Below are 25000 nucleotides of genomic sequence, written 5' to 3' on the forward strand. Positions count from 1 at the left end.
CCACGCAGCGCATGAATTGTCACGATCCTCAAGAGGAATTTGTCTCATAATCATCAAATGATAAATGGCAAGTAAATTATATTGTGGAAAATTAAAGATTTCAAATAAACCTATTTAAAGTGTATTCGCACATAACTAATTTTAAAAAACGAAGAAATATCTCTCGGTAATTTCCTGAAACATATTTTACTTCCGGCTAATAATGTTGAATTAAATAAAAACGAAGAAATATATGTCGGCATCATTGTTGACGTTTTTGTGACGACTGTCATCAAACGAAAAAGTAATATATCTTAACGGAAAAGCAAAAGCGAATTTTTATTATATATCGACACGTTGCCGTCGGTGTCATGTTGGGCGGTGTATGATACACCATGACGCGATTTTTAAAAATATATCTCTGCATTTTCCCGCGTGTGTGGAATGTTCTCAATTATTGCTGACACCGAGTCCAAAACCATCGATAAAAATGAAATCATATGGTGAGTTAGATTGGAGATAAAGGCGTGAGAGAGACTCAATGGCCTTGAAGTTGAAGTTACAGGCGTTTGAGAATTCATTTCGTTCTATAAACGGCAACTTTCATTGGATTTCCTTCCCGTTTTTTTTCAACCGAGTCGAAAACTATGTTAGCGACTGTGAAAAATGAAATGATATATCGAATTTTTAATATGTATCGACACGTTGCCGTCGGTGTCATGTTAGGCGGTGTATGATACACCATGACGCGATTTTAAAAAATATATCTGCATTTTCCCGCGTGTGTGGAATGTTCTCAATTATTGCTGACACCGACTCTAAAACCATCGATAAAAATGAAATCATATGGTGAGTTAGATTGGAGATAAAGGCGTGAGAGAGACTCAATGGCCTTGAAGTTACAGGCATTTGAGAATTCATTTCGTTCTATAAACGGCAACTTTCATCGGATTTTCTTCTCGTTTTTTTTCAACCGAGTCTAAAACTATGTTAGCGACTGTGAAAAATGAAATGATATATCGAATTTAAAATAGATATCGACACATTGCCGTCGGTGTCATGTTGGGCGGTGTATGATACACCATGACGCGATTTTAAAAAATATATCTCTGCATTTTCCCGCGTGTGTGGATTGTTCTCAATTATTGCTGACACCGAGTCTAAAAGTAAAACCATCGATAAAAATGAAATCATATGGTGAGTTAGATTGGAGATAAAGGCGTGAGAGAGACTCAATGGCCTTGAAGTTACAGGCCTTTGAGAATTCATTTCGTTCTATAAACGGCAACTTTCATCGGATTTTCTTCCCGTTTTTTTTCAACCGAGTCTAAAACTATGTTAGCGACTGTGAAAAATGAAATGATTTATCGAATTTGATTTGAAATAAAACTGGGGGAGAGCAAGACACCACGGGCCTACAAAACAGGACTCAAAGCTATGCGAGTTAATAAAATGGTGGATATTTGTTTATAGCCACTCCCAGAATGGGTGGAGCTATGGGTGGAGCTACTCTGCAAACCGAGTAAGCCACACCCCGGACAGACACCCAACAGATAGACAGACAGACAGACAGAATCATCTACGGCTATTATAATATAGATATATATATATATATATATATATATATATATATATATATATATATATATATATATATATATATATATATATATATATATATATATATATATATATATATATATATTGTGGATATGAGGATTGTGTTTTTTTTGTTTTTTTATTGCTTTATTCTGGACCCTCCTGCCTCCAGTCTGTTGTATAAAGGTCAAAGGGCGTTCCCGTAGTTAATTCCATAAAACATACACGAAGGACACCATATATCCCTGTTCAGTAGTTATATCCTTATTATGTGTACTAGGGCATGCCCGTACTATATATAAGCTAGGACGTGCCCGTACGTGGGTGCCCGTTCCTTGCCAAAAAAAAAAAAAAAAAAAATTTGTGTAGGGGTGTGTGTGTGTAAACATCCTAGGGCGTGCCCGTACGTGGGTGCAAAAAAACATGCGTGCAAACAACAACAACAAAAAAAAACTTTGAAACCACGTGGCAGTAACGACCACAGAACCCCCCCCCTCTATTTACATGAATGGTTTGGTCCATTCGCAACGACCACAGAACCCCCCCCTCTATTTACATGAAATGGTTTGGTCCAAAGCGAACGGCTTGCGGTGTTTGGTAAAGAAATCGCCATAGCTCGGTAACTACTTGTCCGATTAATTTCAAACCTTGAAAAGGCACATCCTCGGGTCCCCAGCAATATACCTGGCAAGTTTAAAGTATATCGGACCGGTAGTTGTCGAGAAACAGCGGTCACAGACAAACATACATACATACATACATACATACAAACATACAAACATACAAACATACACACAGAGATTACTGGAATTATAGATAGATTAGTGTAAGGCTGTGTCTTCCATTAATTTAAATACTCCATTGCACCTACCTAGGATCCTGGGTTCGAATCCTGGTCGATCGCTGAATTAACGCCAGGGGGGTTGACTCAGCCTGTCATCCTTCCGAGGTCGGCTAATTGAGTACCAGTTCACTGGTAATTCCCTGTTTGTCGTTAAAGGCGGCAAAAAGGGTTGGCGTCAGGAAGGGCATCCGGCCGTTAAACATTGCTTCAAAAAGGGGACCGAAAAACAACAACAACCACGGTTCCCGAAAAAGGCCAACCCCCGCTTTGCGGGGAAAAATGGCCTCTAAAGGTGGTTATTTTATGTTTATATTGCACCAAGTGAAATAAGAGTAGGTCCCCTTTCATTCACATTCCCCTTCCAACAATTGCCAACTGTTCCCTCCGCGACTCCATTCGCCACGAGGTCGGCTTGGAGAAGAAGGGGGAGGAGCTGCCGACTCCTGGGCGTGCCCGCCCATCGTCATCAAGGGCGGAGCCAGAGGGCCGTGCCGACCAATCAGGGCCGAGGCGAGCTCACCGATGGGCGTGTCCTGGACACCAGCGGTTTGATCGCCTGAGGCGCTATATAGAGCGCGCGCGAAAGCAAGAGAGAAAGTTCTTGTTGGACTAAGCAAGAGAGGAAGAGTTGGACTGGGTTGGACTAAGAAAGAGAGAGGAGAGAAGGGGCGAAGCAAAGCAAAGAGAGAAAGAGTCCTGGAGTTTTGTGAGAGAGGGAGAGAGAACCCGTCACGCCAGACCCCCCCACCAGCAGCGTTGGCTCCACCAAGCAGGTCCGACCCGTTACCCCACGCACACGACAGGATCGGTGGCATCGGCGGCCGTCGAGGTCCAGCCCGACGTCCCGTGCGGGATCAAGCTCCAGCCAGCTCCGTGCCTTCCTCCCCCTCCAGCCACCCACCTCCTGTCATTCCTGCCTGCAATTTCCCCATTCGTGTACGTGAGTTTGTTCTGTGTGTCTTGTCCCTGGGTTAATTAAGCCTGTTTAGATAAGCTAGCGATTTTCACTGTGTCTCTTTGATTTCTTCTGTAAATTATTTTATTATCCTTCCTTCTCCTTGGTTACTTTTGGTTGTAAATAGCAAATAAATTATATCCGTATTCCCTACTTCTGTCTTCTTCTTCTTCACATCCTTCGCTTTAGTCTTTTCCCCATTGAATATCTGTGGCGCGATTTTGGCCAACGTTCAGGAATCGGGTTAGTCGGGGTAACTGTTCAGGCGTGGCGGCCATCCGCTCGGCAAACAACATCCTAGCCGTGTCCGTAACAATTGGTGCCTGGGAGCGGGATTGGACCCGAAGCACGCTTAACGCGCTCAAAATTACGAGCGGCCGAAATTTGTTTTGTTTTGGAAAAACCCGAACTTTGAAATCGCGCCATGGCTAGTCAAGGCGATCGGATGCAGGTGGGTGAGCTAGAAGAGGGGTTAGGGGTAACCCAGGACGAGAGGGAAGAAATGGAGGAGAGCAATGATGATGTGGTTGAGGAGGTTTCAGGCGCGCAAGATGGCGCCCTCGCGCACGAGGTTTGAAGCGCACAAAATGGCGCCTCGCACAAGAGCGCGGTAGCCGTGCCCGCTGCACCAATGGGGGTGGTCCAAATGCAGGCCCTCATGGAGCAATTTATGGCGCAAATGCAGGCGTCCCTCAACCTGCAGAGGGACGAGACGAGGGCTCAGGGTGAGCGAATGGAAAACAATATGGACAATAAATTTGAAGGGTTAGACAACTGGATAAAAGAGGTGAAGAATGGGTTAACGGGGGTGGAAAATAGAATGGCTGCCCAGGAGAATCAGATAGAGGGGGTGAAAAATGGGTTAAGGGGGTTAGAAAACACAATGGACGACAAATTGCGGGAGATAGGGGAGCAATCCGCCCGGGAAATCAAACAAATGGGGAACCAGATAGAGGAGGTGAAAATCGGGTTAGAAGGTAAATTGGATGCTCAGAGGGATGAATTGGAACAGATGAGGGCGGCATCTACCAAAGAGATGGGAGAAATGAAGGAGGAAATACGACGAGGTGTAAGCGAGGAGGTCTCGGGGGTACGCGAGGAGGTAAAGCGAGGTGAGAAGCGTATGGAGAAAGAGGTGAGGAATAATACGGCTAGGTTACAGGGGGGCATAGAGGACCTAACGCAGGAGGTGGAACAGCTGACGGTGGGACAGACGGAGTTAGTGGAGCAGGTACAAAGGAACACTGCGGTACTAGGAGGGTTAAAAGCGACACAAAAAGACATCAAGAACGAATTAATAGCGACACAGAAGGAATGTCAGATGGTACGTGAGGGACTGACAACGAGGTTGGACGAGGTGACAGAAGTAATGGAGACAAAGGACCGGGAGGTGAGGACGCACATAGAAACGGTCAAGGTAGCCTTAGAGGACGAAATTGAGGAGACGCACCGGGAAATAAAAGAGGTGAAGGAAAAATTAGAGAAGGTGGAAGAGGGGGTGAGTGAAATTAAGAAGAGATGGACGGAAACTAAGAGGGAGATAAAGGAGGAGGTGATGGAATATGTACAAGGTCGGTGCTCAAATCATGATCGTGTGCTTGCTAACCAAATAAAGAGTTTGCAGGTGGCGAAGGAGGTGCGGAGACGAGGTGCCAAGGTGAGTGGCGATATATTCGGAAATGTATATGATGTGAGGGGAGCTTCAGTCGGCTTGGGGGTTGATTTGGATCCGGGTGTTCGTGAGAGGCCGTTGGTGAAGTGTGCGACAGGTACGGAGTGCGAAGGAGGAGGTCTGCGAGAATGTCCGACTCTGGGGTGTGTGAGGAAAAAGTGCGCGCCGAGGAGTGAGTGTGCTGTCGAGAGTGAGTTGGTCGTAGCGCGTGTGCGAGGGAGCACATGGAAGCGCGTAGTGGGGAGTGTTACAGAGGGTGTAACGAGAGAGTGCACACCTGTGGTGAGTGTTACGGAGGGTGTAATGGGAGAGAGTGCACAAGAGGATGCGCGAGAAAGGTGTGTAACGGACGGGTGCATGAGTACAGAGTACGCTGTCGAGAGTAAGGGTGAGTGCGCGACCGAGTGTGGTGGTAAAAGTAGTAAGAGTGACACGGAGCGTGAGTTGGTTGTGGCAGGTGAGGGAGGATGTACACCTGGAATGGAAGGATGCACACCTGGAATGGTAGAGCGTGTATGGGAATGCACGCTGGAATTGGTAGTGAGGCACGTGGTTGGGTGTGCAAGTGAGAGCACACCTGTGGTTGTCACAGAGGAGGTGACCGAGGAGGGAGCGCGAAGAGGTGTGTTGGTGAGGTTTGCGAACGACGAGTGTGTGCAAATGTGTGCGATGGTCAGGTGTGTGACCAAGTCTGTAAGCGGATTGAGTGTACCTGGGTGTGTCAGGGAAGGTACAATGACAAAGAGCATGGAGACAGCTGGATGTATGAGCAAGGAACGGGCTGCGGGGTGTAAGCATGCAAGTGGAGCATGGACGATAACCGGGTTAGCGGTTAGAGCGACGTATAGCCGAATCGGGCCCTCGGTGCGCGCCGGGCAGCTTTGCGTGCCGCGGTGATCCGCGGCGGTTTCGAAAGAACCGCCGTGCGGGATCCACGCCGGGCCGCGCTTTGAACGGCCGCGTCCGTGCTCCACTAGGCGGAGCGGGCAGCCTGGTAGGAAGGGTCGTCATGGCTACCCCTTTTTGTTGAGGCGTTCCGGCAGGTCGAGATCGGACCATTGGACGGCTCTGTGCTGAGATGGTGCGTGGGATCTCGGCCCGGGTAAGCGTCCTTCCCTGCACCGAATGCCGGACGTATCCAACCGCCGGCACCAAGCAACCCGCATTCATTGCTCGGCTTTACGAAGCCGGGCTGTGGAAGTGAATTGGCGCACCGAGAGGCACTAGTGAGTAGACTGTGATGATAAGGATAGTGTTTTGGCCCCGAAATTAGAAAAACAAAATTTGATGATTGGCAATGGATTGGCAGAGTGATGATTGGCAGATGATTGGTAGGATTGGCAAATTTTTAATTGGTTGCAATTGGATGAGCAAAATTTATAGTGAAAGATGCCCGATGTGGTGGGATGGCAACTCTGCCATCTCTCACAGCGGGGGCAAAGGAGCACTAGTTTTATGGGGTTTATGGCAGTGAAAACTAGCCCGGGAGGGTTCGGATATAGTGTGTAGGGACCTAGAAGGTGACCTTAGGTAACGGTAAGGTTAGGTAGTGACAATGATACCTGTAGTGGGGACGCAAGGTTGATTAGTTTGGATGATAATGACGTGGGATGTGCTTGGTTTAAAGGGAAGACGGGGAGCACTAAGTTAGCAGGGCAACAGGTAGTTCAGATGATGCCGTGTGTATGGTTAAAAGGTGTGATTGCACAGGTGTGCAACTGGACAGGTGTATGGAGCAGGGTATGAGTAAATGATTGTGAGTTGTAGTGATTGCACAGGTGTGCAACTGGACAGGTGGGTGGAGCAGTGTATGAGGGAGTGATAGTGATGTATATTGTGCTGACCAAATGGTCCAGGAAGGAAGGAGGGTGCAGGTGGCACCAGGTATGATTGCACAGGTGTGCAACTACAGGTGTATGGAATAAATGGTCTGGAGTCTATGGAGTATTGGAATGGATGGTCGTGGAGTGAGTATGGTGGAAACTGTGGAGTGGAGTGGATGGTGCGAAGGTGTGGATGGGGGAAAGGAGGATGGACCCCATCACGAATACCCGGGGAGGGTAGTGTAAGTGTTAGGTAGAGGGTACAGGTAAATTGTGGTTGGATATTGGCATCTGTGGTGCGGGTAGTTGCACAGGAGTGTAGTGATGGGTGCATTAGTGTTGTGGAAATGGCTGGGCGTGTAGCCTGTTAGTGTGTGTGTAGTTGGTTGGGCACTCCACCACTGTGAGGATGTCGGCCAGGTGAGGCCGCAGGTGGGCCCTGGGAGCTGGTAGAGTTGTTGTGGATGGGGCCCGAGGATCCGGAGGACGAACCCGGGTAGCCCAGTGCCAGAGGGCACCAAGGGGTGACAGAGCCAGGAGGGGCCTTCCCCAATTAGATAGGTTAGGTCAAGGAGCTAGGTAAGCTCGGGTGGCAACTACAGTGGTGGAGGTGTGCAGGTGGGTAGACCTGCTGGGAGAGCTACACGACCCAGCCCGGAAATTGTGCAAGGGCACCGGGAGATGAATCGGGGGAGTGAGACCCCAAATTGATGAAGCACCACAGTTTGGTCAATGGGAATTGGTTTTTAGAACCCATAGTGTAAGTTGGCCAATGGATTGGCAGGGAAAGACCCCGGGTAGTGTAAAGTGTGTTCATGGCATTTAGAGGATAGTTAGGATGAAAATCTCCTTGCACCATCTACATCCACTCACCTGAGGTGACGTAACTCCACACCATGCCATGTTTTATTATTTTTATTGTGCAGATGTTTAGAATGTGAGACGCATCATGACGTGTGTGTGACATTGTGCTTGTTGTTCCATCTCTCCCTCCTTATGAGGATTGATGATGAATTGGGTGATGGCAATTTTTGGTTAGAGGGATTGTGGTGACGAATTTGGTATAGAAGAGATATGGGGAGACGTGACAGTAGTGACGAATTTGTAAAGGTGTAGATTTTGTAAATATGGGGTAAGGGCAAGGGTAGAGTAGGTGACAGGGGGGGTGACGTACGGTAGGGACGAGCTTTCTCACTTCGCTCTCCGTACGCACTTCGCCTTGCATTGCCTTATTGATGTGTACCCTTGTGACCTTACCCCTCGCTCATCTGTCTTTTCCCCCTTTTGTCTCCCACATGAGGACCTGTGTGCCACTGGGCGCCGAGGGGAGCGTGCGTGGGTCCGCCATTGTGCGCCCGAAACTCCCGGAACCACAGCTGTCTACATCGATGCACCACCTTATGGACCACATGTCTGTGGCCGAGCACCACTTATGGACCCCATGGGTTGGGGCAAGGCCCCTCTGCTGGAACCGGCCATGAAGGCCCGAGATCTTGCTGGCGGACCTTGGCCACAGGGCACCTATGCCCCACAAGTGAACCACACTAGTCGGCCCTGTGGGCCATAAATATATAAAATGAAAATGGACATGTTTTGTGCAAATCTTATTGCAAATAGGCCGCCAGCAAAGAAGATGACAACAACTGGAAGAAAGCAAATAGCCAGCAGAGGGAGCCGAAGAGCAAGAGACCACCAGCAGGGTTAGGGGTTGTTTGGTTATTTTTATTGAACAGTGATGACTGTGCACCCATTGGTGCTTGAGGGTGTTTTGGTGCGTTTTGGGTGCTTCCTGGTGCATCAATGCAGAGCAGACTGTCTCCCCCCCCCAAAAGAACGATCACAGGTCCTGGGTTGCGTATTGTAAATAAAAGTAGAGTCATTGTAAATAATGCGCCCCCACCGTAAATGTATAGTTTGAAGACCATTCCGCAATTCGGTTAGCTGTGGGCATGAATCTGTTAGGCAGAGTGCAATGGAGCAGCGGGACATATTTATTTATGTTTTAAAACGGTCGCACTCAGGGTCAGGTTAAATGTAGAGGGAACTACACCTATGTGCCACACTAAGGTAAAAGTTCATAGGCCCGGGACGTGCCTAAGGGGAGGAGGCTGCAGTGTTGTAGATATGAGGATTGTGTTTTTTTGTTTTTTTATTGCTTTATTCTGGACCCTCCTGCCTCCAGTCTGTTGTATAAAGGTCAAAGGGCGTTCCCGTAGTTAATTCCATAAAACATACACGAAGGACACCATATATCCCTGTTCAGTAGTTATATCCTTATTATGTGTACTAGGGCATGCCCGTACTATATCTATATCTAAAATTATATCCCCCCCCCCTCTATTTACATGAAATGGTTTGGTCCAAAGCGAACGGCTTGCGAGTGGTGACAATCCCCCCCCTCTATTTACATGCAATGGTTTGGTCCAAAGCGAACGGCTTCCGGAGTTTGGTAAAGAAATCGCCATCGCGTGCACAAACGCGCAGGAAAGCGAATGAATCGCAAATTCGTTTTTATTAGTTGTAAAACATAGTTTAACGCCAACATAGTTTGCAAACGTGAAATAAATGAATACGCTCTCAAATGTGCCATCCGAGGCAGAGTGTGCCCGCCACGTTCGGCACACGCGATCGTTCGCTGCTCTCTGATTGGTTGAATCGTTTTTTGGACATAGCTCGGTAAGTAATTGTCCGATTAATATGAAACCTTGAAAAGGCACATCCTCGGGTCCCCAGCAATATACCTGGCAAGTTAAAAGTATATCGGACCCGTGGTTGTCGAGAAACAGCGGTCACAGACAGACAAACGTACAAACGTACAAACGTACAGACAGAGATTACTGGAATTATAGATAGATTAGTGTAAGGCTGTGTCTTCCATTAATTTAAATACTCCATTGCACCAAGTGAAATAAGAGTAGGTCCCCTTTCATTCCACCAATTGCCAACTGTTCCCTCCGCGACTCCATTCGCCACGAGTTCGGCTTGGAGAAGAAGGGGGAGGAGCTGCCGACTCCTGGGCATGCCCGCCCATCGTCATCAAGGGCGGAGCCAGAGGGCCGTGCCGACCAATCAGGGCCGAGGCGAGCTCACCGATGGGCGTGTCCTGGACACCAGCGGCTTGATCGCCTGAGGCGCTATATAGAGCGCGCGCGAAAGCAAGAGAGAAAGTTGTTGTTGGACTAAGCAAGAGAGGAAGAGTTGGACTGGGTTGGACTAAGAAAGAGAGAGGAGAGAAGGGGCGAAGCGAAGCAAAGAGAGAAAGAGTCCTGGAGTTTTGTGAGCGAGGGAGAGAGTCACGCCAGACCCCCCCACCAGCAGCGTTGGCTCCACCAAGCAGGTCCGACCCGTTACCCCGCGCACACGACAGGATCGGTGGCATCGGCGGCCGTCGAGGTCCAGCCCGACGTCCCGTGCGGGATCAAGCTCCAGCCAGCTCCGTGCCTTCCTCCCCCTCCAGCCACCCACCTCCTGTCATTCCTGCCTGCAATTTCCCCATTCGTGTACGTGAGTTTGTTCTGTGTGTCTTGTCCCTGGGTTAATTAAGCCTGTTTAGATAAGCTCGCGATTTTCACTGTGTCTCTTTGATTTCTTCTGTAAATTATTTTATTATCCTTCCTTCTCCTTGGTTACTTTTGGTTGTAAATAGCAAATAAATTATATCCGTATTCCCTACTTCTGTCTTCTTCTTCTTCACTTCCTTCGCTTTAGTCTTTTCCCCATTGAATATCTGTGGCGCAATTTTGGCCAACGTTCAGGAATCGGGTTAGTCGGGGTAACTGTTCGGGCGCGGCGGCCATCCGCTCGGCAAACAACATCCTAGCCGTGTCCGTAACAATATATATATATATATATATATATATATATATATATATATATATATATATATATATATATATATATATATATATATATATATGTATATATATATATATATATATATATAATATATATATATATATATATATGTATACATACATACATACATACATATATATATATATATATATATATATATATATATATATATATATATATATATATATATATATAGATATATATATATATATAGATATGTGCATATCTAATATATAAAACTCTTTCTAACCACTGACTGACTGACTGACTGATGTTAATGTTCGGTATTTTCTGGGTGTCATAGAAAACTGAAATTTGGTGCGCCGGTGGACATCAAAGCCGGTACACAGGGAAAAATCACGGCACCATCAGAAAGCATCCGTAAATGAAAATTTATGTACAAAACCGTAAGCATGTCCGAAAAAAAACCAACATAAATTGATACCTAGCATTTGAAAATTGTAATTTGTATAAGTGTAAACTGTGAAATAAACATGACAATAATGTCCGTAAAGGAATTAAAAGAAAAAGCGTCTGTAAATGAAAATGTATGTAAAAAAAAAACCCCCCGTAAAAGCCTTCGTTTATAAAAACAACCTCAATCGATATCTAGCATTTGAACATTGTACTTTCTATAAGTGTAAACTGTGAAATAAAAACCTCAACGAAAATTTACACAATAAAAACCCTAAACGCGTCCATAAAAAATTGATATCTCGCAGGTGGTCATTGATGCTTACCTTTATATATATATACACATATATGTGATCTAAACCACTTTAGTAAAATATTAAATACTGTAAAATCAAAATACTAGCAGCATGAAGGACTTTAATGAACATTTCAATCAAACATGAAATATACGAAAGTATGAAGGATGCCGATCAGGAAGAAGAAGAAGCCGTACTACTAACTTCATACACTTCCGGAATTGTTTGATTTATGTGTTCAAATGTCTGGTGATTGTTTTGTATTTATTTTTGCGAATGTATACTTGTATATAACTGTCATCTATCTATAATGCCAGTAATCTCTGTGTGTCTGTCTGTGTGTCTGTGTGTTTGTCTGTGACCGCTGTTTCTCGACAACCACGGGTCCGATATACTTGAAACTTGCCAGGTATATTGCTGGGGACCCGAGGATGTGCCTTTTCAAGGTTTGTAATTAATCGGACAAGTACCTACCGAGCTATGTCCAAAAAACGCTTCAACCAATCAGAGAGCAGCGAGCTATCACGTGTGCCGAACCGTTAATGCAATGCAAGCGTTAATGCGTTAATGCAAGGCTTTTCTTTTTTTCCCTCTTCTCTTTCTACTTTTCCTTGCGATTAAATTGCAAACAGCCAAAATACGTTGGCGCTAATTGAATAATTGGCCATTAACACTAAAATAATCGTAACTGCGATATGCCAACTTCCGGACAGTGCAGCCTTCCATGTTGTTGTTGTTTGCAGCAGCTGTTTGCAGCAAGGCAAGGCTTTTCAACTATGTTGCCGTTAAACTATGTTTTAAAACGAATTCAAACTGCGATTAAATTAAAACGATTCATCCTAACTGCGATTTGCGAACTTCCGGACAGTGACGACTTATCTTCCGGCAGCCAATCACAGAACGCTCTGTTGCGTAGGCGTGGCCGATGTGAGACGAGCGGAGCTGAGCGCGTTACGAGCTGACCGCCATTACGGTACGTAATTCGATTTCTTATGCGCATTATTTCTCCCAATTCAGTCAGAGCGAAGGGCGGAAGCGAAGAGCGTTGCTTTTTTTGTTTACGGGCGTACGGGCGGGGTAGAGCGTACGGGTAGCGTTTTTTTTTTTTTTTTGGCCACGGAACGGGCACCCACGTACGGGCAATGCCCTAGTTAATTTAAAAAGGCTTGGGCACTATCGGGCGAATTTATATTTATTTATTATTGTTATTTTTTTAATCCAAAAAAACGAACTTTTTTTTTCAATGTTTTGTTTTTGCCTAAAACACTCCCAGGCACTCACTGATGCACCTCTAAAAGTTTGACGAAGATCGTTTCAGCCATCTCTGAGAAAAATGGTGACACAGATAGACACACACAGACAGACCAACAGCTCTCTTATATAGTAGATTGGGAATTAAATCGAGTTTGGATGCTGTCCATAGACTCGGTACTCCATCGCAACTATATAATGAAAATGTTGTTCAATTTCGAATGGAAGGTCACAGTGCCGTCCTTAGTTTTTATTCCTGCATTGCATATTTATTTACATTATCTATGTGTCTCTTCAGAGTAGCCTTTGGAACATTATGCCCCCTCGCTGATTTGTTCAGGCTGGATTTTTACCCTCGCCAGAGGAGAGGGTATTGCATTTGAGTTTGTTTGTTCTTCATGTAATTGCTTCCATGGTAATTTCCGTGGATCCTGAGAACCATTTTCCATGTTCCCATTTAGCCTGCCGAGATGCACTGTAGTCATTGGGAGGATCCTGATGAGCAGTGAAGATCTACAAAAAGAACACAAAGAGTTACTGATTCTGTTTTGTGAAAGTTTATCCTGCTGTCTAAATTCGGAAGTTACCATAAAAGTTACCAAATTTACCAATGAGAAAGTTACCAAAAATTTGGGAAGTTACTAAAAAGTTGCCATGATATTTCCATGGAAGCAACCATGTTATTTCATGTCTGCTTAATGATAAAATTCCATTTATGAATTTCGGTATTTTTCTTTACTTGGTATGTAATTACATTGGTTTCCCCTGTAATGTCATTCATTGAGATTTTCTCCACCCCTGCTGGTGTCCTCAGATTGGGAATTGTTTGTCTGTGACTGTCATGTCCCTACGCTCAAACAAGCTGGAACGCCTCCCCGAGGAGATGGGCCAGCTAAAGAACCTTCGTGTGCTGAACCTCAGTGATAACAGGTTTGCTAAACTTTCATTTTATATTTTATTTCTTCCACAAAACCCAATGCTCTTTGATCGATTGATGTCCAACAGGCAGTCGGGCATATTCCACACGAGTTTATTGAATGGATAAACACAAAGCGATACTCGATCGAGTCCTGAGGGGTTTACTGGGGGCGGGTGTGGGGGGTGACCCCCAGAAGAGGTGTTTGATTTCTTCACAGAAACTACGCATACAATTTTGATTGAAACTTGACCGCAACGTTCCGTTCATCACCCATCCTGTTCACCCCATGTATCCTCTCCTGCCCCTCCTCCCCCCCCCCCCCCTCCATTCCTCCCCATACCTATTGTTTGTCCAAGTCTGCCTGCATATTGGCCTTCAATTTTGCTGATAGTGTTTCCCCCCTCTCTCTAATATTATTTGTGTTCTGGTCGTTCATTGTACTAATACCAGCTCTTCAAAGAGCCTCGACAATGTATATACAATTTTAAAAAAGGGTATTGTTTTTGTGAGCTCTTTGAAACATTCAGCACACAATCCCAACCTCACAGAATATACCCCACAGCAAGTTTACTCTACACAGTGCAAAATATCAAACTCTTATTTCCACCACATGTCACACATGGTTTTTAGCTCACCTGGAACGAAGTTCAGGGGAGCTTATGCGATGGCGCGTCGTCCTTCAGTCAGTCCGTCAGTCTGTCCGTCCGTAAATACTTGCAACTTCTTCTCTGAAACCACTGATGGGTTTGCGACCAAATTTGGTACAAATTATATTTGTTGTGTTTTGACTAAAGTTTATTTACGGCATTAGAAAAATTGCGATGTAGGTATTTTTTTGTTTATTTGTTTAAAGTCATGATTATGTTAGTATGATTCCAAGCGCCATGAGGGTCGTTTACTCTGCTTGATGGGGCTATATAAGACTCCTTTATTATTATTATTATTATTATTATTATTCTACGTGCTGCCCTGTCTTCTAGCAACCATGGAAATTGGTTTAAAATACCTTTAGTCAGTGCAGTATACTGATTACTCTACCAGGTGAGTGCCAGGGGTATTGCCCCTATGTTTCATTCCATTATATTGGCTTCAACAATAAATAATCCAGTGTTGAACGTTCAGCATGTTGTACGAAAACTACGAAACAAAAATATGGTGTACCTCAATTTGCTCAGTCATTCTGCATTTGCAGACGTTGAATGATGCAATGTGCAATTAAACTGTCCTCGGGCAGGCGTTATCATTTTGTTCCAACTCTATGAATGTGCCAATTAGCTGCAGGTGATTGCCTACTCTGATATCCTGTTGGATTAGGGGTGGTACATAAAACACATGACTCCTTTTTGTTGTTTTATTGTCAACCTCCTTCCAACCCTGTGATGCTCTGTGACATTTTGTCTGACCCCAGCCTAAATGTGAATGAGAGCAATGTCACCTTTTTTTTAAAATTCCGGTCAGCTTCCATTCTGTAAGGTTTTTTACTGGTGGCATCTGACAGCTCAGTCAATGAGATAGTGTTGCTCTTCAGCTCCCTCCAAAATTTACAAACTTTGAGTTGAACTTCCTGCTTTCGCCTTTTCGGAAATGCCATCTCGTAGCTTTAGATGAATGATTTGAACAGCACCTCTGCCATTTTGGAAGAATTCAACTGAAAGCAAGGCCGTTCTAAATTGACACATTCTGTCGTGGTGAAAGGAAATCCAAGATGGCTGCACCCATGAAGATGAAGATAGTGTCACATGACTGTGGCTCTGAAACCATCCTCCAAGATTCCCTTGGAAATACTCAGTTGCGACATGACGTGTCCAGAAACTTCTGGTCATGTGGTCCGTATCTGCCATTTTCTTTCCATTCACCATGAATCGGTCAATGCCATTCCGTGAGAAAATAATGAATATGACATGATTGCGGTGTTTTGGTGGCAAAATATGAAAAAAACATCAACATGGGCGAAAGACCTTTTTCTTCTTGGCCAAATACAATTTAATTGTAGTAGCTCTATTTCATTGTTTTTTGTTTTCTCCTTAAATAATTATTTATTTTCTTTGCTCGTTCCTCATGTTCACTGTCTATCTTTTTATGCCTCCACCCCCGAAGGTGGCCAGAGGCATTATGTTTTTGGGTTGTTAGGGTTAGTCCGTCCATATGTCCGTACGTCCGTCCATATGTCCATCCATACGTATTTCCGTCCGTCCGTCCGTACAGGCTAAACCTTGTTTTCTCGGCAACCACATGTCCGATTGAGAGGAAACTTTCAGAGTAGGAGTGACACCCATGCAGAATGTTTTTATGATAATTGTGATGTCACGGGTCACGTGGTATGGCAGCCATCTTGGATTAAATGCAAATTTTAAAAAACTATTTCTCAGAAACCGCTGAATGGAAAAATTTGAAACTTGGCATATTGTCAAGTACTCCCGATGGGAACCAAAAGCATGACAATGATTACATCATAGGTGAAGTGGTATACCAGCCAAAAATGTTTTAATCGAATTCCTTATCCTAAAAATCTGAAATTGCATGCACATGATCTATGACCCATTTGTATTGAAATATTAAATTTATGAAATAATAGGTCACATGATTTGCCAGCCATATTGGATTGAAGGAAAATATTAAAAATTATATCTCTGAAACTACTTACCCTATCGATGAAAAATTTTACAAATATCATCCAACACCATTGTTGCATATATTTTGAAAATGATGATGTCGTTGGTCACATGGTTTGGCAGCCATCTTCGATAAAAAAAACGAACCTTATCCAATCAACACGAAACTTCACAAATGTGATCCCCTACCCATACATATGCAGAGTGTACAATTTTGATGTCATATGTCATGTGGTATGGCAGCCATATTAGCTTGAAAGCTGATATTTAAAAAAATCCGTTCTCCAAAACCGCTTCACCAATCAATATGAAACCTGTCCTGTCTGGTAAAAATGTGATACTTGAAAACAGCTGAGGGGATTTAAATCAGACTTGTTTATTTTTAGGACAGTTTATGAGGGCATCTACTTATCGTCACGGGCAGGGACTACACGGAGGCGTATTGGCGACATAGTCGCATTGCTGTAGTTCTATCTGTATTCAATCACTTTTGACTTTCATCACTTCGCCATTTATCTACTTGGCGCATTTCTATGCCCATCTTCATTTCCTTTGCCTTTTCTCTCCCTACCTCTAAATTTACTTTGTGGGCATAGAATAATGAACTAAAAAAAAAATCATCTAATTTTCATCTTGGATTCAGGAAAAGTTTGAAAAAGTGCAAAAGCCACAGTTCCAATGATATACACACTTGGCCAGCATAACAGACACGTCGCAGTGCACACCACACTGCACTAGGCAAGGATAGATAGACAAACTGTCATGCCGGTGCGGTACTTCACAGGCAGGGTGATTCATCATTGTGTGTGCTGTCGCTCCGTTGGAAGTTAAGCCGAGTGTCCCGTCTGCTATCATTAGTTTGTGGATGTTAAAGATCCAGTGGTGTCCTTCACCACGAGTCGGTGAGTTATCACCAGCATCCTGACCAAATTACAAATTCCTGCCCTGACCAATTGCTGGGAAGGCAATGGCAAACCACCGAGCATCACTTTTGCCTAGCAGCCAAAGACCTGTCTTCAAGCAGATGTCTCATCGCTCAATCAATCAATCAATCAATCTTCTCAAGATCTTTGTCTTTTTTTTTTCATTCACAATTGTTATCTTTTCTAATTCTCTACTCTCTTAATGGTGTGCACATCTGGTGTGGATGGTGTGCCTCCATCTGTTTTTCACTTTCGTCTTTCTACTTCTTTAAAATTTCTCCATTCTGTCTCTACCTGTGTGTTTCTTCTACTCACTTGCTCTGTACATCTCAAATCAGACACTCATCAGTGTAAACCTTTACCCGCGCATTACACTTCATTTTGCTGCGGTTGCTGAGATTTGTTTTCACGTTAAATCAATCCTGTCTGATTGTATGCTTATTCAGATGCATTGGAAGAATGAAAATAAAGCATTACATGAGATAATTTCCATTTTGGGTGCAGACAAAGGCAGAATGATTAGAAAACGGACACATTACACACAATACACAATGGAAGCAAGTTCTGTGCGTCGTGCTCGATGGAAACAAAATGGCTTCTAATTGCAAGTTGTCGCTGTGCTCTATATACAGGGACTCCACCTCCTCCTCCCCTCCTCACTGTGACACTCTGTGATCCTCCGGGAAACACCCTGCCACCCCCAAAGTGTCATGTATTTTGTGTGCAGCCCTTAAATGCTCTTCTTCAACCTCCATTTCTCTCTCTCTTTCCCTTTCCCTTTCCCTCTCCCTCTCTATCTCATACATAACGGTAGTCAAATGCATAAGAGAAACAATAGAAAATGTCTTAAAAAGCATATGCATTCACAAAGTGATGGAAACTATGTTAATAACAGATTAAGGTGTGAACACCATCTGCAAAGGGTATTTTTTATGAGACGGACACAATGTTTTCAGTTACATCGGGTTGGAAATAAGCAGAGACAAGTCGAAACATCTTTGTGTGTTACAGACTGAAGTATTTACCATTCAGCTTCACCATGCTGAAAGATCTCGCAGCTCTTTGGCTCTCTGACAACCAGGTATGTTAATCATAACTCAATGTTCTCTCCTTTTTATGTATCTTTCATGTTTCCCTAGCTTTGTTTTTACATCGAACTAAGGCTCGTGGTGGAGCATGTACACATATCGCATTTAAAAGCCTTGCAAAAAAAAAAGCATTTTTCTTCTGAGAAACGCTTTCTAATTACCCTGTGGGGTTAAGCAATCAGTTTATGTTCGTCCATCTTATCAGTTTATGATCAAGGAACAACTTATTTAAATTGAATGTTATATTTTGAAAAATATTTGTGTTCAAAAACTTTTTAAAAGAAGAAATAAAAGAAGTTATATTTTGAACACAAATCAGAACATGAATAGGAAGACATGTACATGTGCAGAGAGGAAGTAAAAGTAAAAATGAACTTTTATTTTGAATTGATTTCATCATATCTGATTTCACTGATGGATACTGATGGATAACCAAAAAGGATACCTCCACCACCATGCTGAAAGATCTTGCAGCTCTTTGCCTCTCTGAACCATATGGTATGGCATTTCAAAAAGTTGTGGATGAGTAATGACAAAACTTGGTGGATGAGTTGGTTCGGTGACAAGAACAAGCGATTATATTTTTGTTCAGGTCTGATCCAGATATGACCCATCAGTGCGATACAAAATGTAAACTGTTCAGTCTGGCAGAGGTATGCGCTTTGCCGAGTTCCGCTAAATTAACATATCGGCCACACCTGTATGGAAGCCGTTGCTTTCAATATACTTGGTAGCCCTCATTTCCCAGGTGTTTCCATTTTTTTGTCCACTACCTGTACTTCCATCCCGAAGTATAGTTAACACCCAAAATAGCAGCTTTACTTTGTTTCTCATGGGGGTTAGGACATTCTTGTCAACCTTCTGTTGATAAAACCTATTATTCAGTGAGTTAAAGCATAGCATTCTTACATTCCATTTACCTAAGTGTTAAATTATGATTATGATGCATGCTTTGATCGAAAACATCCACAAACTAGGTAAAATGCATACCTCCACCAGGATGAACCGTTTATGTTTTGCATCCCACCTATAGGCTGCATCTGGCATTTGCATCCTGGTTTTGAACCTGAACCAAAATCTAATCGGCTTGTTCTTGTCACCTCCCCAACTCATCCACCAAGTTTTGTCATAATCCATCCACAACTTTTTGAAATATCATGCTCATAGACAAACAAACAGACATGGGTGAAATCATAACCTCCGTTCATAAATCATAACCTTCGGTGGCAGATGTAAGGAATTGTGAGGTTGGCTTTATTTGATTTAATGGTCGACTTTTATTCACATGATGTACAAAGACTAGAGTAACACAATTTAATTCAGACAAGTTCATCCTTGTTATTAACCTAATAACAAAATTCTCACGTACACGTTGAATCACTGACATCTTAGACCAGGGTTTCCCAAACCAAGGGTCGTGACCCGCACTTAGGTCGCGAGGGACTCCTGATGGGTCACGGATGACTACGTGCCACTAATGGTTTGCAGCAATATATCGTATTCAAACGTTGGAAGCTTGCTAACTTTTCACAAATTCCGGTTTTTTGAAGGGGGAGGGATCTTTCATATTGAAAGCATTTTTCTCTGACAATTTTATGGTAGGTAAAGGTACCAAGTAGGTATTCTGACCATTTGGGTCATGAGGCAAATCTGGTTTCAAATTCTGGGTCATGGACAAAAAAGTTTGGGAGCCTGTGTTCTTAGACTATTCAGTAACATGGGAACAAGTTTCTATAAGAATGGGAATGCAACGTATTTTATAATATCTAACATAATTGTACTCCTTTTATTTACAATAGAAAACCTTATTAGTTCATCTCTGCCAGTTATAATTTATTTTTAATATAATTAGGTTATTTTGCCTGATTGTCCTTCTCTTGCACAGTCAAAGCCTCTAATACCACTGCAAACCGAGGTTGACCCAGAAAGTCAGCAGAGAGTCCTAACCAACTACATGTTTCCACAGCAACCTAGAGCTGAAGAGGGTATGTCAAAAATCTCTCTCTCTCTCTCCCTCTACCTGACATATTTTATGTTTTTGTCCCTGTTGGAATCGCAGAAAGGTATTTTGGTGCCGAGCCCTTTTGCATTTGCGTGACGCGATCTTTGAGGCGCTAACATGAAAGTCCTGTGTGTTCCCCCGAGTCAAGTTATCATGGAAGATGTTTTTGCCGTTTCTCTTTGAAGAAGTCATGGTTGTTTTGTGATTTCATGTACTACCGTATGACAAAAAATTTAGAAGGGAAATAACTCTCTACATGCATGTTTGCAGTGTGTAGAGATAGAAAATTCCTTCCATTCTGTTCATACTCTTATTATGACTTGCAGTTTTACTTTCTAATGTGAAATTCGAATTTGTTGTTTTGTTTATTATTGTCTACCTTTCTATACGTGGTTAGTGTCAGCTGTTTCTGCTCATTGGTCATGGCTGCTTGGCCTGTGAAAGTCACCTCTCCCTCAAAACGAAAGTTTATTGAGCTCTTTGGGCTTGCTTACTCTTTCAATGCGCTTCCTGTCTCTGCTGGGCATGTGAGTATTGCGATCGACATATCTGTGTGTTTGTCTGTTTGTCGGCAGAATAACTTGGAAAACCTGAGCAGTTAGAATCGACGAGTTTGACACAAAGCTTCAAGTTGCACACACAGACACGATTATCCAATACTCACACGCCAGTCTATTTCCTGGAATGTAAGTTAATGTAATCATGTATCAGTTGACTAAATTTCATTTCATATTTTTCCTTGTGAGCTCAAAGTTTATCACATTTGAGACATTAACAATATGAAGCTCTTTGTCAAATTTGATGATTGTAGCTGCTCTTGTATTCAGTTATTCTGCCAACAAACAAACACACGGACAGGATCATGGCAATACTCACAGGCTCGGCCAAAGGCCGCGTTCGCTGTGAGAACCGTATCAAGGCCTAATGATTTCCAGTTCAGCGATCCTCATTGCAATACATTGAAAAAAATACATCATTGAAGCTGAGGAAGACAAATGTTTTTTCTGTCCTACATACAGCATCTTGGATGTCTGTGAGTATAAATATTAATGGTGGTGGAAGTATGTCACGGAAACTCAGAAAGTCCAAGTTGTAGATGTAATTAGTCATAGGAGGTTAGACAATACCCTTCCTTCACGAAACTCATGCTACACTTGCTGGCTTATCAAGAAACTTGGAATTGACATGTGAAAATGAATGGCAACTTTAGCCACTCAAACTCTTGTACTGCTGGAGTTGCTTTTCGCTTTCATTCTACAAATTTTGAGCCTTTGCAGCTGGCATTCCAGGATTTGATTAATGGTTACGTTGCTTCCCTTGATTTCATTTAAAACAATTTTAAATTTGTTTTGTTAAATATGTATGAGCACCGAAAGGCATATTTTCCTTGTTGAGGCAATATTTGTCCCTGGTGTTGGGCTAGCGGCTAGGGTGCCGGCTTAGGATCTTAGGATCCTAGGATCCTGGGTTCGAATCCCGGTCGATCACCGAATTAACGCCAGGGGGGTTGACTCAGCCTGTCATCCTTCCGAGGTCGGCAAATTGAGTACCAGTTCACTGGTAATTCCCTGTTTGTCGTAAAAGGCGGCAAAAAGGGTTGGCGTCAGGAAGGGCATCCGGCCGTAAAACATTGCTTCAAAAAGGGGACCAAAAAAAACAACAACAACCACGGTGCCCGAAAAAGGCCAACCCCCGCCTTGCGGGGAAAAATGGCCTCTAAAGGTGGTTATATATATATTTTTAGGCAATATTTGTCGTTGCACGTATTGATGCTACAAGTTGTATTGCATTGGATGGCGATATTATTTGTACGCTTTAATCTAATCTCAATCGAAAGAGTGCTGAACTCTATACAGGCCCCGCTAAACTACTTGAAAATGTCGGTCCAAATCATCAGATTTTAGATGTGTAGCATCTCCAAAACTCCAGAAACCAATGATCTTGTGGCATCTCCAAAACTCCAGAAACCTCCTTGAAAATGTAGGTCCAAATCATCAGATTTTAGATGTGTGGCATCTCCAAAACTCCAGAAACCAATGATCTTGTGGCATCTCCAAAACTCCAGAAACCTCCTTGAAAATGTGGGTCCAAATCATCAGATTTTAGATGTGTGGCATCTCTAAAACTCCAGAAACCAATGATCTTGTGGCATCTCCAAAACTCCAGAAACCTCCTTGAAACTGTGGGTCCAAATCATCAGATTTTAGATGTGTGGCATCTCTAAAACTCCAGAAATCAATGATCTTGTGGCATCTCCAAAACTCCAGGAACCTCCTTGAAAATGGAGGTCCAAATCATCAGATTTTAGACGTATGGCATCTCCAACAGTCCAGAAACCAATGATCTTGTGGCATCTCCAAAACTCCAGAAACCTCCTCGAAAATGTAGGTCCAAATCATCAGATTTTAGATGTGTGGCATCTCCAAAACTCCAGAAACCAATGATCTTGTGGCATCTACAAAACTCCAGAAACCAATGATCTTGTGGCATCTCCAAAACTCCAGAACCCTCCTTGAAAATGTAGGTCCAAATCATTAGATTTTAGATGTGTGGCATCTTCAAAACTCCAGAAACCAATGATCTTGTGGCATCTCCAAAACTCCAAAGCCCTCCTTGAAAATGTAGGTCCAAATCATCAGATTTTAGATGAGTGGCATCTCCAAAACTCCACAAACCAATGATCTTGTGGCATCTCCAAAACTCCAAAACACTCCTTGAAAATGTAGGTCCAAATCATCAGATTTTAGATGAGTGGCATCTCCAAAACTCCACAAACCAATGATATTGTGGCATCTCCAAAACTCCAGAACCCTCCTTGAAAATGTAGGTTCAAATCATCAGATTTTAGATGTGTGGCATATCCAAAACTCCAGAAACCAATGATCTTGTGGCATCTCCAAAACTCCAGAAACTAATTACTTGATGTAAGAGTTATCAAAACCAATTTTCTCTTGCAAAGCTTGACCGTTTATATGTAAGTTCCATTGCTTTTAATCTCTGCTCTTCATGATGGGACTACACAAAAGTACAAAAATGAATCTTTTGTCAAGTTTAGTTTAACAGCTACAGAGGAAGAATGCAAACGGTAATATCTTACAATGGTTTTTATCGCCTGTTAAAATGACAGTAAGGCGGTCAGAGTTGTCTCATTTTTGACACCGTATCGTAACCTGTATGCCAGATCACGTGATCTGACCAGTACTTCTGCCGAGACGTTGTGACGACATGCAGTGATTGTATGGTCGACCGAGCAGAAAGACGTATGTCACTGCCCTTTCTGTTGGACAATAAATATTGCCTGGGTATATTTTCCGATAAAAGAACACTGGAGAAAGGACAATTTATTCCCCGTTACATATTCCTTGTTCCAAATGCTAAAGTGGAGAAATTTATTTTACAAATAAAATGAAATTGAAAAGGTCAGTTTGACATTCAGTGAAATTAAACGAGGAAAAATGACTTTGCTTAATAATATCACAAACAAACAAGCTCAATTTGTATTAATATGTCTCCATTTTCAACAACTCAGTCATCCAGATGCACCAAGTCCTTTTCTAAAAGATATTTAAACAAATTTTCTTGCACCCGCATGACTGCCCTCCGAAATCTGACTACACTACTGTACGTCCTCTGGGCTACACACTCAGAGGAGATCAAACAAACAGCAAGCTGAGCAGGATGCCAGACTGTGTGTGTCCAGGGAGATGGTCCTGATCTCCTGTTTTAATTTTAGGGCCTAACAAACATTGCTTAGTGGAAAGCAGCAGCATGGCCATCGTTAATTAAATGGGGCAGAATCCAAACTGATGGTCAGTGATCAGGCTGCTTGACAAGAGGAAAAGCCTGACTTCAGAGCAGTGAAGATGGATTCATGAGTTTTTACTGCGTAGCCCATAGGGCAAAGCCGTCTATAACAGTGTTTGTCCGTCCGTATGTATGTCGCCTCAAACGTATACCAATCAGAGCTGACGATCTGGTCACATGACAGGGTGATGTGATTACGTCTGATGTCATTACGGCGGTACGGCGGCTGACTCTCCACACCCCGGCATTTTGATTCTAATTTTGTTCATGCCGAACATATCGTCGAACCTGTAATATATCACAATCGCCATGCTCTACCTTTACATTTTTCATTCAGTGTGAAACACAAACAAACCGATTGTTAAAATGACCATCAAATATCGAAAGCATCGGTGTTACGTCTCTTCCATCAAAACGGTATGTATAGGCCTTCGGCTTTATGCCTCACCTTCGGACCACTTTGGACAAATTAAGCCCAGGTTTCTTAATACAGTAGTGTATCATTTTAGTCGTATTGTTTTCGTAATAGTAATAATAATAATATAGTAAATATGACCATAACACTTTAATCCCAAAGTCGTGAATACAAAGTTAATGGTATGAAGCGGTGTATGGTTCATGATTCAATGATGAGCGGTGTAAAGACTAACAACCGCGGAAGTAAGGAATTCGCCTCGGTTTTTTGATAGTATGTTATTAACCCAATCCTTGTGGGGTATAATCTAGATTACAGTAGATCTTCCCTCAGTTCTGTAAGTAAAACTTACCTCACGGTGGTCGGGATTCCTCCAAATTTCTTTGTTTAACGTTATAAGCAGCATTAGCGACTGTTTAAAAAGCGAATCATATGTGTTTGTGGTTTATAATATTTTACAAGCCTGGCTTCTGTTAGACTTTCGGTCTTGTTTTAAACATACATGGTCTAGGATCGTGGAAGAGCCAGAACACAGAACAGATCAAAACA

At 43.1% G+C, this 25000-nt stretch overlaps 1 protein-coding gene across 1 annotated transcript in view; it reads left to right on the forward strand.

Annotated features, from left to right (window-relative positions):
• The window catches only part of LOC137415274 (uncharacterized), a 342617-nt gene that overhangs the window by 301567 nt on the left and 16050 nt on the right, over nt 1-25000 (forward strand). The window contains exons 13-15 of the mRNA XM_078779443.1: nt 13503-13618; nt 18154-18223; nt 20116-20215. Of these exons, the coding sequence (XP_078635569.1) occupies nt 13503-13618; nt 18154-18223; nt 20116-20215 (286 nt within the window). The remainder of the gene's footprint in view (nt 1-13502; nt 13619-18153; nt 18224-20115; nt 20216-25000) is intronic.

The sequence above is a fragment of the Myxine glutinosa genome, chromosome 1 (genome assembly GCF_964187855.1).
Source record: "Myxine glutinosa chromosome 1, kmMyxGlut1.1, whole genome shotgun sequence".
NCBI classification, from domain to species: domain Eukaryota; kingdom Metazoa; phylum Chordata; class Myxini; order Myxiniformes; family Myxinidae; genus Myxine; species Myxine glutinosa.